The sequence below is a fragment of the Coenobita brevimanus genome, chromosome 22, assembly GCF_032717465.1.
Source record: "Coenobita brevimanus isolate Jiangsu-jjx chromosome 22, ASM3271746v2, whole genome shotgun sequence".
NCBI classification, from domain to species: Eukaryota; Metazoa; Arthropoda; class Malacostraca; order Decapoda; family Coenobitidae; genus Coenobita; species Coenobita brevimanus.
The window spans coordinates 4,666,967-4,680,582 of NC_136975.1; the positions used below are offsets into that span (position 1 = coordinate 4,666,967).

Here is a 13,616-nt window from a genome sequence, read left to right on the forward strand (position 1 = left end):
TCTTAACATTTTACTTTTCACTGCGAGGACATCTGTTTGCATTTTGTTTTCACTTCGAGGACGTCTATTTTCATTTTATTTTTCACTGCGAGGACGTGTTTACATTTTATTCTTCATTACGAGGACGCCTTTTAAATTTCATTCTTTTTTATTCAAGACCGAATTAACGGATAACTTCATCTCGAGGATATACCTTGGATATTATTCTGGCTACCTACAGACGGTTTTATTCTTCCCGGAGGTGACTCGTCGGGGTGAAAGCGATCTCAGTCAACCCCTTCAGCACGAGAGGTTGTTTACAAAGTCCATGTGAGAATAACACAAATAAAGAGAATGAAAAATAAGAAAATGGTAGGGGATGGATTAATGTAAATAATTTGCAAGTCTATTTAGTATGGAGGATTTCTCCTTCAGACATACATGATCATGTGACGAGAGAGAGAGAGAGAGAGAGAGAGAGAGAGAGAGAGAGAGAGAGAGAGAGAGAATAAAACAAAAGAACATCATGGTACTGAGGTAAATAACTGGAGATAATTTCTGACCTGTAACATGGAGAAAGAATTATAGTTTGAGTGAAATCACGTGACGATAGCGAGAACTGGGCCATCGTCTTAGTAGTAGTAGTAATGAAAAGATGAACAATGCTAATTTAACCGAAGAGGCAATGAGGTGAGGGAAGAAGACTGAGAAGACACAGCCAAATACACTGAACACAGATACATAAGAAGCCAAATGCGTGTATGATTATTGGTGAACACAAGACTGAATTTTTAGCAGTTGCAGTGGGCCAGTTCCATCAGTTGTTCAGCTTCTTTTGGTTTCTCCTGAGCTGGATAAAATACTGTTGCATTAGTTGGAATAGGATACTGCAGTTGTTCCCATCATTAGAGGGACAAGAGTGATAGTACTAAAGGATGACGGTATTATTGCCCTCAGAACCCTATAAATTTCCTCTCAGCTCAATAAAACTCCTATACCCGAGTCCCTCCGGGGCGGGGACGGGTGATCAATCTTCGTTAACTTTCATTAACAAAAAAAACTCCTGTATTTTACTCTTGAATTTGACTCATATTTTTTAAGAGGGAACAATTTTGCGGGCCTCTGGCTTTTGATTCCTTCTTTCTTGGGAGAAAAAAAAAAAAATGGAAATATGGCCATCCCTACACAATTTACCTATCTGCCAGTATGTGTCCTATACCTTCCACACTTCTCACTTTCCCTAAACGATAGACGGCATTTTTCCTTCTCATACCCTTTTTATTTGCTTTCTATTCTGTCTCATGATAACAGGTCACGTAACAACCTATAGCAACAACAACAACAACAACAACAACAACTACTACTACTACTACTACTACTACTACTACTACTACTACTATCATATGAAAACATTTTACCTAACACCTTAACGTGGCCCAAATTTTCGTCCTTCTGCAGGTTATTTGACGTTGCCCAGTGGCTAAAAAAAGACGCTGCTACGGCTCTACATGTTTTCCACAGCACTTCTTCATGACTAGCGGCATAATCTGGTATTAATCAACTGTTACAACTCAGCATTCAAGATGGACAGGTGGCAATTTTAGTCAAAGTTAAAGTAAAAAAAAAAAAGAAGTCTGGCTTCTTTATGAATAGGAACGAGTGTGTGAACGATGAATTCTGAAACACAAGGAGGAGGTCTTCAGAATCCAACATTTTTTTTATAATATTACGCAAGTGTTTCATAACCGGTTGGACAAAGAAAAATGGAGTGATATTATTCTCTGCAACTCTAGTCAACTCCCCCAACCCCCCCCCCCCCCAAAAAAAAAATAATAATAATAATAAATCGCTTCCCCTGTGGTTCGATGGTTTTGAAAAATGATACACATGAATTTATTAACCTGGTGCCTCAAAAAAAGATAAATAAGAAATAGATAAAAAATAAAATATGGCCAATTATATAAGTTCATGGGATTTCGAGTTCAAATAATTACCCTGGACAACAGCTGCATTTATCATCACAGGGCGCCCTTATATCACAATACTTCGCCCATGTTTCAGAAGGATAAGCGCAGTTAGGAGGTTGATACATTTTGGGGTGACTGTATCTCGTAGTGAAGAGGCTGCAGCGAACACGTTATACTATTTTCACTCTAACTTGGTCTAAAATTGCCATATCTCCATTTTGAATGCTAGTCACGAAGAAGATTTAAACTAGATTACTCACTACTTAACCCGTAGTAGGATGACGTGTTTCTTGCTGTGCTCTTCTCATTCTAACTTGGCCTAAAATTGCCATCTCTCCATCTTGAATGCTGATATGCATGAAGAGACTAACACTAAAATATTATGCTAGTCAACGAAGAAGTGCTATGGAAAGGATGTGGTCATAGTTTTGTCATTATCTACGTCATGAGCTAAGCCGAACAGAACAAAAAACTGGGCCAAGTGTAGGTGAAGAGAGTGTTTGTTGCTGCCATCAATGCCGGTCTCTCGTCGGTTGAGGAAGCTTCCTAAAACCTTTTCCTGTGCGATTTATTTTTGGATGTAAGTAGTTAATATTCATTAATACGTTATTTTTGCAGAGTAAGGCGATATTGGAAGATTAATGCAACACAGAAGAGGGTAGTAAGGTGTAATATATAAAATAAATCGCTTAAGAAAAGGTGTTACAGAGCTTCCTCAACCGACGAGAATACGGGCCCAGAGGACTTGCATTGGGTGAATCCCTCGTCTGTTTTCAGCACCAGGACGTGTTATATGTATTTATTTACTTATTTGTAATTTATTTTGACTAACGCCTGACGATTTTATTCAGTTTGGGCGAAACCTGTCGGGTGGAAGGGATGATACGCCAGTTTTGTATGCATCTTTTTTATCATAATGCATTTTTTTTTTTTAATATAAGTTTAAAATTAAAAACAGGACATACATCCCATAAGAGTTTACGGTAACATGTTTTTTTACGGTACGGATCTTGAATTTTTTCCATTTTCGTTTCTTTATTTTTGAAGGGACAACTTTGTAGGTTTCAAGCATTTTGTACCTTTTACACAGCATACTAAATAAGTAAATAAGTAAATGAATAAGTACCAGCCATCCACACTGCCCCAGACCCCACCCAGAAACTGCAGCGCGCCACCGTGTTTAGGACCTTGCCTGAAATTGTAAACCCGTAAAAACCCCTCCCGAGTGAATATAATGCAGTCATGTTAGCGTTTAGCGATAGGCCAGCCGAGCGTGGAGAAGAGCTTGTAAGTTGTCTGTGCTGGTGGCCGAGGGAGCTGGAAGACGCATGACACGACCCACGTACAGGTTTCCTCACGCCTCGCTGCTCTCTCGCCAGGGCAGGTGCAGGGGAGGCAGGGGAGTTGGGGAGGTTGGAGAGGCAGGGGGGTACGTGAGGCAGGGAAAGGCAATGGTAGGACGAGATAAGAGAGTAGGTGAGGCAGAGGAATAGGAGGGCAAGGGAGTAAGGGAGGTAGGGGAGGCAGGGGGGGAGTGAAGGCAGGGAAAGGCAACGGTAAATCGAGGTCGGATGTAGGCAAGGCAGGGAAGGCCATGGTAAATCGAGGTAAGGAAGTAGGTGGGACAAGTTTACATCATCATCATCATCATCATCATCATAATAATAATAATAATAATAATAATAAAAATAATAATATGTATTGAAATATATCACCGTTCTCCGGGGGTTCGACCAATTCTTTCCTCTCCCAACCCTCCCATTTTCAGCGAGAATATAACACTAAAAAAATAATAATAATAAAAATAATCCCGGCACTGATGGGGGAGGACTATATTTTTTTTTATCTCACCCCGCCGTGCAATGTTAGGGGTGAGGGGGTGAGTGGGCCCGTCACATTAATCCCCTCACCCCCTCACTGGCTGGGGGGATTACAGTCATCGTCTTGATACGTCCCAGTCCAGGCCGGATTAATTAGCCTACCACAATTCTCTTACACGTTTTATTATTGTTCCTTCTCCTCTCTCTCTCTCTCTCTCTCTCTCTCTCTCTCTGTTCCACTTCACAATACCTCCATCTTATTCCACATCATTTCGCCTCCTAATTTTTCCTCTTAATATCACACACTTATTATGCACAGTCCTGGTTAATAATATTCAAACAATTATGAAACTCTTGCGTACTATTTTGAAAAGTTTGTTGGACTCCGAAGGTTGCATCAGTGAAACGTGAACCCAGTGGACTGCAGGCTTAACTTCCCTTTCCCCTGGAGTTCTCCATTCTCCTTTTCGGGGATAGGGAGGCAGATAAGGTCTGTATAACCGGCAGTGGAGCCGTCCGATTATATCAATGCCACCACATGAAGGAGCCCCTCTCAAGCCCCGTTGTTTATCGTAATGAAGTATAACGATATTTATGTCGGCATCTGCACATTTCTGTTGAGCAATCCCTTTACATTCTGGGGTTCCCAACGACTGATGCGAGAAATCCGTAGAGTTTGCCAACTTTTGCAAGGAGAGGTGGGGAGAAACACTTCGAGTGCTAGAGAGTTTCTTTTTTTGTCTTTTTTTGTCTTTTTCACCCCTCACTCCCTTTGGAAATGTTGGCAATCTTTAATTAGTTCCATCAGTTGTGTTTTCTTTATCTCATTTCATTTTAATTGCGTTTTCTTGACTGCCATTTTCCTCTTTACAGTTCTTCCTCCCTCCTTTTGTAATGTATTCTTCCTATTTTCTTTTGTCTCTTTTTATTGCTTTTAATTTGTCTCTTCCCTTCACTTCCTTTACTGTATAATTGCCCCCTGTTTCTGAATCACCATTTGTTGCATTTTGTCTCCATCAAATTCTCTGTCATTTTGTTTGTCTTCCTGTCCCGTCCGCCTGTCCGTCCGTCCCTCCCTTCGTTCGTTCGTTCGTCCGTCCTCTCTCTCTCTCTCTCTCTCTCTCTCTCTCTCTCTGCTTATCTGATAGCACCCTCTTCCATCAACTCCATTACTGGCTTCTGGTTTTACCCTAATCTAGTTTACCTACTCTGCTCTTTAGAAGCCTATTACTATACTCTTTTCACTCTAACTTGGCCTAAAAGCTCCATCTCTCCGTCTTGAACGCTGAGTTGTAACAATAGATTAACACTAGAAAATGGTGCTGGTCACGAAGAAGCGCTAAGGAAACGATGTAGAGCCATATAGCACTCCTTTCCTACCACTGAGCTACGTGAAATAAACTACAAAAGGACATAATGTTGTTTCGTCGTATTTTATTTCTATGCTTATGTTTACTCTCGTTTGAATGCGATGTGTTTTGTGGCTGTATGACTGAAAACAAAATGATAAGCAAGCAGTCTTATACACAAACGAGATGTGTGAATATACAGGATGGTACGTAAATAGCGCTCCAAAAGATACCCAGCTGGCAGTACCTTACGTGTTGCGGATTTGCCCTATCTGCTGGTGTGGGCGCAACAGTGGGAGAAGGATATTGATAAACGACGTAAGGTAGATACTGATAACGCTGACGGAGTGGAAGACAGGCGTTATATATGGACCACCTTGTACTACCCAAACAGGACCACTTCTACTCGCTGCCCTTAAGGAAACATTGATGGTCCACTTTCCTTTTGTGTGGTGAGAGGAGAATGGGTGTAAAGGGGAGGGGGATACTAGGAAAGTGGGTGTTGGGTGGGGAGGGAAGGGGGTACTGGGAGGGAAGGGGGTACTGGGAGGGAAGGTGCCGGGGGGAGGAGGGAGGGGGCTACTGGGAGTGTGGGTGTTGGGGGTAGAGAAGGGGGTACTAGGGGAGTGGGGATACAGGGGCGTATTAGACCCTAAGGCGAAAGGAAAGTGAGAAAATGAGTAGCTTCTTTGTGTCCCATCTCTCTCTCTTTCTCTCCCTCTTTCTCTCACTCACACACACACACACACACACACACACACACACACACACACACACACACACACACACACACACACACACACACACCAGCCCTTGAACCTAAGAAACGAAAAAGCACATGATTAATCTACATCAGTAAAGTAATACATTTTGGTTCTTCGCGTACGGCCAGGTAAGAGCATCTCACCTGCCCTCATTACCTACCAAGCTACCTAATCACCAGCTACAACCTCTCTGACTTTCCTACCAAAATCCTCTCACCTACCACACCCATTACAATTACAGCATCTACTATTCGCACCTACAGTTACAGCATCTATTCGCACCTACAGTTACAGCACCTACTATTCGCACTTAGAGATACAGCGTCTACTATTCGCACCTTCAGATACAGCGTCTACTGTTCGCACCTATAGTTACAGCATCTACTATTCGCACCTACAATTACAGCATCTACTATTCGCACCAACAGTGACAATTTCTTATTCGCACCTACAATTTCAGCATCAACTATTCGCACCTCTCCCACAGCAATGTCTCTGATCCACCACATTCTCTTCGTCGACCACAGTAATAATCTCCCTACCACACCACCACAACTCCCCAGCCACTCACAACGACTAGGTCTACCACCGCAAAAGCCACAACTTCCCCCCCCCCCTCTCTCTCTCTCTCCACCGCAGCTCAGTAACTAACCACAATCACCGCAATAACCACCACAAAACCAGCAACTTCACCTGGCCCACCACAGCCTCTCAAATCTCCAGTTCATATCCAGCCGCATTCACCACATTTACCACAACACCACATTTACCAGATTCACCGCATTTACCACATTCACCACATTAACCACAACTATCTTAATTTGGCCGAGATTGTTGTCCTCTCGTAGTCCATTTCACGTAGCTCAGTGGTAGAAAAGACAATGCTGCAGGTCTACATCCTGTCCATAGCACTTCTTCGTGATTAGCACCACGTTTAAGTGTTAATCTCATCTTACAACTCAGCAGTCAAGATGGAGAGATGGCAGTTTTAGGCCAGGTTAGAGTAAAAACAGCATAGCCTCTTTATCTTCACTACCACAACTTCTCTAACCACCACAATCACTACCACAACAACCACTAACTTCTCATAACTTACTCACCACAAACTCTCAGCTCAGCCACATTCACCACAGTTATCACCACATCCGCCACCAACAGCACCTGACCTACCACAACGCCTTTAATAGACCACATCAGCCACAGCTACCACCACCACAGCAGCCACCTGACCCACCACAACCCTTCCCTTCCACCACATCTACCGCAGTTATCACCACAGCCATACTATACTCTTTTCACTGTTTTTTGGCCTAAATTTGCAATATACCTTGAATGCAGAGTTACAGCAATAGATTAACATTATGATATGATACCAGTCACGAAGCAGTGCTATGGCAACGATGTAGAGCCGTCGCAGTGTCTTTTTCACCACTGAGGTACGTGAAATAAGCTGCAAAATGACGAAGATCTGGGCCAAGTTAAGGTGAAAGAAGTGAAATTTATCTATCCTAACCACCACAAAAACCACTGCCACAATCTACAAGAAAAACCACCACCACAACAACCATTACTCACCACAACCACCACCACTACCACAATGACTACGACAACCACCGGCATAACACCCATCACCCACCACGGCCTGTACAATAACCATTACCACACAAACATCAGTCCTCACCACAATGGCTACCACTACAACAACCACATTTCACCACAATCAGCACAACAACCACTACTCATTACGGTACCACAACAACCACTCCCCATCACAACCACCACTACAATAACCAGAACAACCACTTCCCATTACAACCACCCATCACAACCACCATTACAACTACCATCGCAATTATAACCACCACCACAACCACCACCACCACCACCACCATCCCCATAACCAACACAATGAGCACCATACCAACAATCACCAATACCACCACCACAATCCCTACCACCACCATCATCACCACAATACTGACAACTACACACACACACACACACACACACACACACACACACACACACACACACACACACAAGGCCCAACAGTCGACTATTGATCTAGCTTTTGTGTGCAGGAAGAGGAGTGATTGAACAGAGCAGCGGCGCAGACTGTTATGATGAAGCAATTTTGGAGGGAGGATATAAAACAGTGTGACAGGTTTGTTGACGGTAGGACGAGCAGCATGAGTGCCATTTGGGTGACGGGGAAATGAAGAGAGAGAGAGAGAGAGAGAGAGAGAGAGAGAAACCGTGAAACACAAAACAGCGTCGATGTGTATAAAGTGGTGTAAAAAGCATCAGATTAAAGAGAAGCGTGGCGAAATTACTGACGCTAAAGCCAACCCAATGCAATGATGAGGGACGAACAGAGCTCCGGGTGTTTGGGGGAGGGGAATAACGAATACACTAACAGCATATTCGACAGCCAGACAAACACGGTGAGAGGAGCTGCTGATGGTAGGGCAAGCAAAACGGGAGAGGATTTACATGTAGCGATTTTTGAGAGAGTGTAGGTAGATAGACAGAAATGGGTTGGTGGATGAGTTAATGCTAGACTATGATGGGATACAGATTAATAGGATATATATATATATGGATGACGATTAACAGGGTCCAAGTGGGGCCAGAACTGATGTATCTTCATATTAAGCACAATGTCAATGTGTGTGGATATAAGTTTTTTTTTATTTCATCATTTCACGACACTAGGGCGCTGGAGAGGGAAGCCTTCATGTGGTGGCACAGATAGAAACAAGCAGCTCTATTACCTGCTTAATATTACAAACATCCTTCATCCACATCCTTATCCCTGAGAGGAGGCGGTGGACTGCATAAGGGGGGTAACTTCAGCCTGCAGTCCACTGGGTTCACATTTCAGATGAACCAGGGGCCACATCAACAACGACACTATGACATGTATTCTTCTCGGGTAAGGGGGCTCCCGAACACCTCTTCCTTGGCGATTTATTTCTGGATATGACAAATTAATACCTTTTTGTGCGTTTTTTTTTATGCAGAGTATGGCAATAATGGAAGGGCTTATGTTAACAGAATAGGACAATAAGGTGTAATAAGCAAAATAAATCGTTTAGGGAAAGGTGATAGGGAACTTTATGCAGAGGATGTAGTGTTTGTTATATTCTTGTTACATCTCTAGTTTTTCTTTTTTTTTTCATATTTTATTTAGACTTCATGAAATGGTGGGGCTAGACAAAGTTCCGTACTCCAGTCAATCAAGGAATCTCCCTAGCATCCTTACCTAAGCGACTGATTTTGCTAATTACACCTGACTGTCCTTTTTGGTGTTATGTCTTAAAATTATCGCCATACTCTGCATAAATATTGTACAAAAGGATATTAACCAGCAGTATCCCAAAATAAGTCGCTAATGATGAGGTGCTAGGGAGCCTGCTTAACACCTTCGCTTCTGAGGGTTTTTCCAAGCTGAATGAAACCGTCTGATAGAAAAAAAAAAATGGTACTGGAGGGGTTAACGGTGCCGGTTTCTTTCAGGTTTCAGACGCCTTTGCAGAGTGAACCCTTTAATAATTGGAACAAGTCTAGGGTTCTATTATATCAAATTCCAGACGATTTTATTCAGCTGAGTGAGTCATAGGAGCCTAGTAAAAAAAATAAAAATAACTCACATGGTAACTAAGTCCACACCTTCCCTCTTTCCCTTAACCCCTTCCATCCGGCGATTTATTTACTTTATTCATGCAATCTCCATACGGTTTTATTTCACTCAAGAAAGACCTCTAGTACTGAAGGGATTAATAAAGACTATATCCAGGGCTCGTATAGGAAGCTCCATAACACCTGATCCTAAGCGACTTACGTTGCTTATTACACCTTGTCGTCCTCCTCTGTGTTACTTAAATAATCACCATATTCTGCATAAATAGCGTACAAAATTATATTAACATGCTGTAAACAAAAATAAATCGGTAAGGAAAGCGGTGTTAGGGAGCTTCCTAGACCGTCGAGGATGCGGTCCAGCTCAAGTTAGAAATCTCTCTCCTGGGCTTCATAAAATCGACTGCACACACACACACACACACACACACACACACACACACACACACACACACACACACACACACACACACACACACACACACAATTACGTACTAGGATTCAAAGGGATAAGTATCCCAGTCCGCGTCCGCAAATGATGAGAGATGCAATAGGAGTCGAGGCGGCAAAGCACGTGTGGTCGATAGGTTGAAATCTAAGGCTAATTTATTCCCTTCATTTATATGGATGTGGCCCCTCTTTGCCTTTCTCATTTTCTTTATTCTCTTCTTGTCCTTGTTTTTGTTGTTGTTGTTGTTGTCCGTTGTCTTCGTTGTCATCATCACCTCATCTTCTTCATCATCATCATCATCATAATCATCATCTTCTTCTTCTTCTTCCTCTTCCTCCTTTTCTTCTTCTCCTCCATCTTCATCTTCTTTTCCCTCCTCTTCTTCCTTCTCCTCCTCGATCGTCGTCGTCACCATCACTATCATCATCATCATCATCATCATCTTTTTCTAACCACCTCAGTCCTTCTCCGCAGATGATGGAGGCCGCGGTCTGGGTGGTGGCGGCGGCGGTGGTGGTGGTGGTGATGGCGGTCTGTCTGAGGCTGGTGGTGGCGAGGGAGGTGGAGACGCGAAGAAGAAGCACCGCAGGAACCGCACCACCTTCACCACCTATCAACTACACGAGCTGGAGCGAGCCTTTGAGAAGAGCCACTACCCCGACGTCTACTCCAGGGAGGAACTCGCCCTCAAGGTCAACCTCCCCGAAGTGCGAGTACAGGTAAGGCTATGGGTTCGAGGATTTCCTAACACCTCTACCTTAGCGATTTATTCTGAAGCTGCACCTCACAGGAAAGGTATGGGCTTGAGGATTTCTTAACACCTCTTCCTTAGCGATTTATTCTGAAGTTGCACCTCACAGGAAAGGTATGGGATTGAGGATTTCCTAACACCTCTTTCTTAGCGATTTAATTATTCTGCAAGTTACACCTCAGTATCCTCTTATACAGTAACTGCGAGTACAGGTAAGGTTATGGGTTTGAGGATTTCCTAACAACTCTTCCTTAGCGATTTACTCTGCAAGTTACACGTCAGTTACCTCTACTACGTTACTGATGCAAATTATGACGATATTAATACGATATAAATAAAATACAAGAGAATAGTAGGGTGTAGTATGCAAAATAAATCGTTAAGGGAGAGGCGTTACGGTGCCGCTTTGAGTATGACCCTTGCTGCATATGACGAATCGAATGTTTCTGGCCCGTATTCTCGTCGGTTAAGGAATCTCCGTAACACTTTTCCTAAGCGATTTATTTAGCTTATTACACCTTACTGTCCTCTTCTGTGTTACGTAAATCCTTCCAATTTCGCCATACTCTGCATAAAAAACGTACAAAAGGATATTACCCAGCCATATACAAAAATAAATCTCTAAGGAAGAGGTGTTAGGGAGCCTCCTTACCCGACGAGAATACGAGTCTTTGTCAGTATTTCTCTAGAGTAAAAACTTCACCAAGGAGGAACTCTCTCTCAAGGTGGACCTCCGTGAAGTGCGACCATTGGTAAGGACGTCACGCTGATGCAAGAACTCGTCTTTGTTAATATTTATGCATTTGATATACCCAAGATTGCGAACCGAAAGTGTGTGTGTGTGTGTGTGTGTGTGTGTGTGTGTGTGTGTGTGTGTGTGTGTGTGTGTGAAATAATAAAAATAGTTTTGATCTGATTATAAACAAAATTGATGGAAATGTTAAGGGTCAGTCATGGAGTAGACTACAATAGATCAAAGGTCAAAGTCACAAGAAAAGGTCAATTTAAAGTTTTCATCCAATTATTACCAAACCATGTGTAAGGGTTGGTAAGAAGCCAATAGTGAAAGGATTCCATTTTGAGAATAACCAATTAAAACTCACTGGGCAAACTCGACTCAGTTCTGCTTTGATCTGAACCATATTTAGTGAAAGGATTAATGGTCAGGCAAGAACACAAGTCTTCGATTTGGGGAATAATTAGTGAAAGGTCGAGGTCACAGGGTTAGGTCAAAGTTTGTTTGATTTATGTGTCTCAGTGTGAACAAAATGGCTACAAATTTTGATCTGCTTTGATCATATTTGGTGAATGAGTTGAGGATCACTCAAGAGTTTAGCCTTCGTTTTCGAGAAAAAATGATAAGATCACATGGCAACGTTAACTTAAACAGTTTTGTTCAATGTGGACTAAACTTTGTGGAAGTGTTACTTTTCACACAGGGTTGAAAAGATTCCATTATGAGGAAAAAAATAAATCGCTAAGGAAGAGATGCTGTTTAGGTGTAATGTGCTAAATAAATCGCGAAAGACACGGTGCTACGAAGACTTTCAGGCCACCTAGAATACGGACTCTCTAATGGTCCCTGGAGCTCGCCTAATACAGCCCGTGTTCCCCAGAAGGCGACACAATGCAGCGCCGTATATTTTGGCGTGTGAAGTTCCTAATTACTCCAGACGCTGCCAACACCCATCATCAATTATGCAGGAGACAGCCCACCTCCCCTCGGATGGATCACATTTAAATTCATTTGGTAGTGCTCCCCTCCCTTTCCCCTTCCACCTCCGCCATCTTCCTTTCCTCCCTCTTTCCTCCATCCACTTTTCTTTCCTCCCCCTTCCCTTTCCCTCTCCTTCTTCCCTCCACCTCCTCTCTCCTTCCTCCCCCTCTTCACCCTTCACAGCTTTTTTTTTTCCTCCTTTCTCTCTCCATTGTCCTTTCCTCCCTCCCTTCCTCTCCTCTTCTCATTCTCATCTACCTCCCCTTCATTTCTCCTCTCTCCATTCCTTCCTTTCCCCTTACTCTCTCCATTGTCCTTTCCTCCCTCCCTTCCTCTCCTCTTCTCATTCTCATCTACCTCCCCTTCATTTCTCCTCTCTCCATTCCTTCCTTTCCCCTTACTCTCTCCGTCCGTTCCCCAACCACCTCTCCCTCCGAGGTCCACCTTCCCTTCCTCTCCTCTCTCTCCCCTACCTCTCCTTTCCTCCGCTCCCCCCTCCCCTTCCTCTCTCCCCTCGACCCCAACAAACGAACACCCGACAGGTTCGCACACTACGTCCGAGCGTATGGCATCCGACTTTACCCCAACTTCATCCAGACGGGGAGATAAACATAAACCCTCTTTGCCTCAACAGCCAAAAGACAGGACACAACAACAGATTTTAAGCCAGTGAAACAAGGTCGAAAAACAGGAAAGGGAAAAATGGAAGGAAGAAAAGTGTGTAAAAAGCGGGAGTGGAGCGGGCAGGCAAACGGACAACAGGCCACTCGTGTTTTCCCGCCATTAACCCGGCAAATGGCGTTACAATTGGCGGGAACGACGCAACCAAGTGGGAGCAAGTGCCTTTCCCCGCGTCCACTGACTAGAAGTTAGCTCATTTTGGTCGCCTCAACAATATATTTACCGCGTTTTGGATTTTCGGCTCCTCCCCAGGCCAAACTTTTCTGCTTCTTTAAGAGACGCTGAGAGCCGGGGACGAGAATGACCTTGTTTGGGTGTGATTGGGAAGGCAAAAGGAAGCCAGCGGTTGAGTCCCGTCGAGTTACACAGACCACACACACCTTACGGTTCCAGTCAGGTGGTCCGACTGAACCCCTCCTTTCCGATGGAGTATTTTATCCCCCTCCACAGCATGCACGAGGGGTGGGACACGGCGCACCTTTTTCCAGAGAGATG

The 13,616-nt window shown here is 43.6% G+C and overlaps 1 protein-coding gene across 1 annotated transcript in view; it reads left to right on the top strand.

Moving 5' to 3' along the window:
• The window catches only part of LOC145392372 (uncharacterized), a 104,724-nt gene that overhangs the window by 18,216 nt on the left and 72,892 nt on the right, over positions 1-13,616 (top strand). Inside the window, exon 2 of the mRNA XM_080266774.1 lies at positions 10,447-10,691. Within this exon, the coding sequence (XP_080122900.1) occupies positions 10,447-10,691 (245 nt within the window). The remainder of the gene's footprint in view (positions 1-10,446; positions 10,692-13,616) is intronic.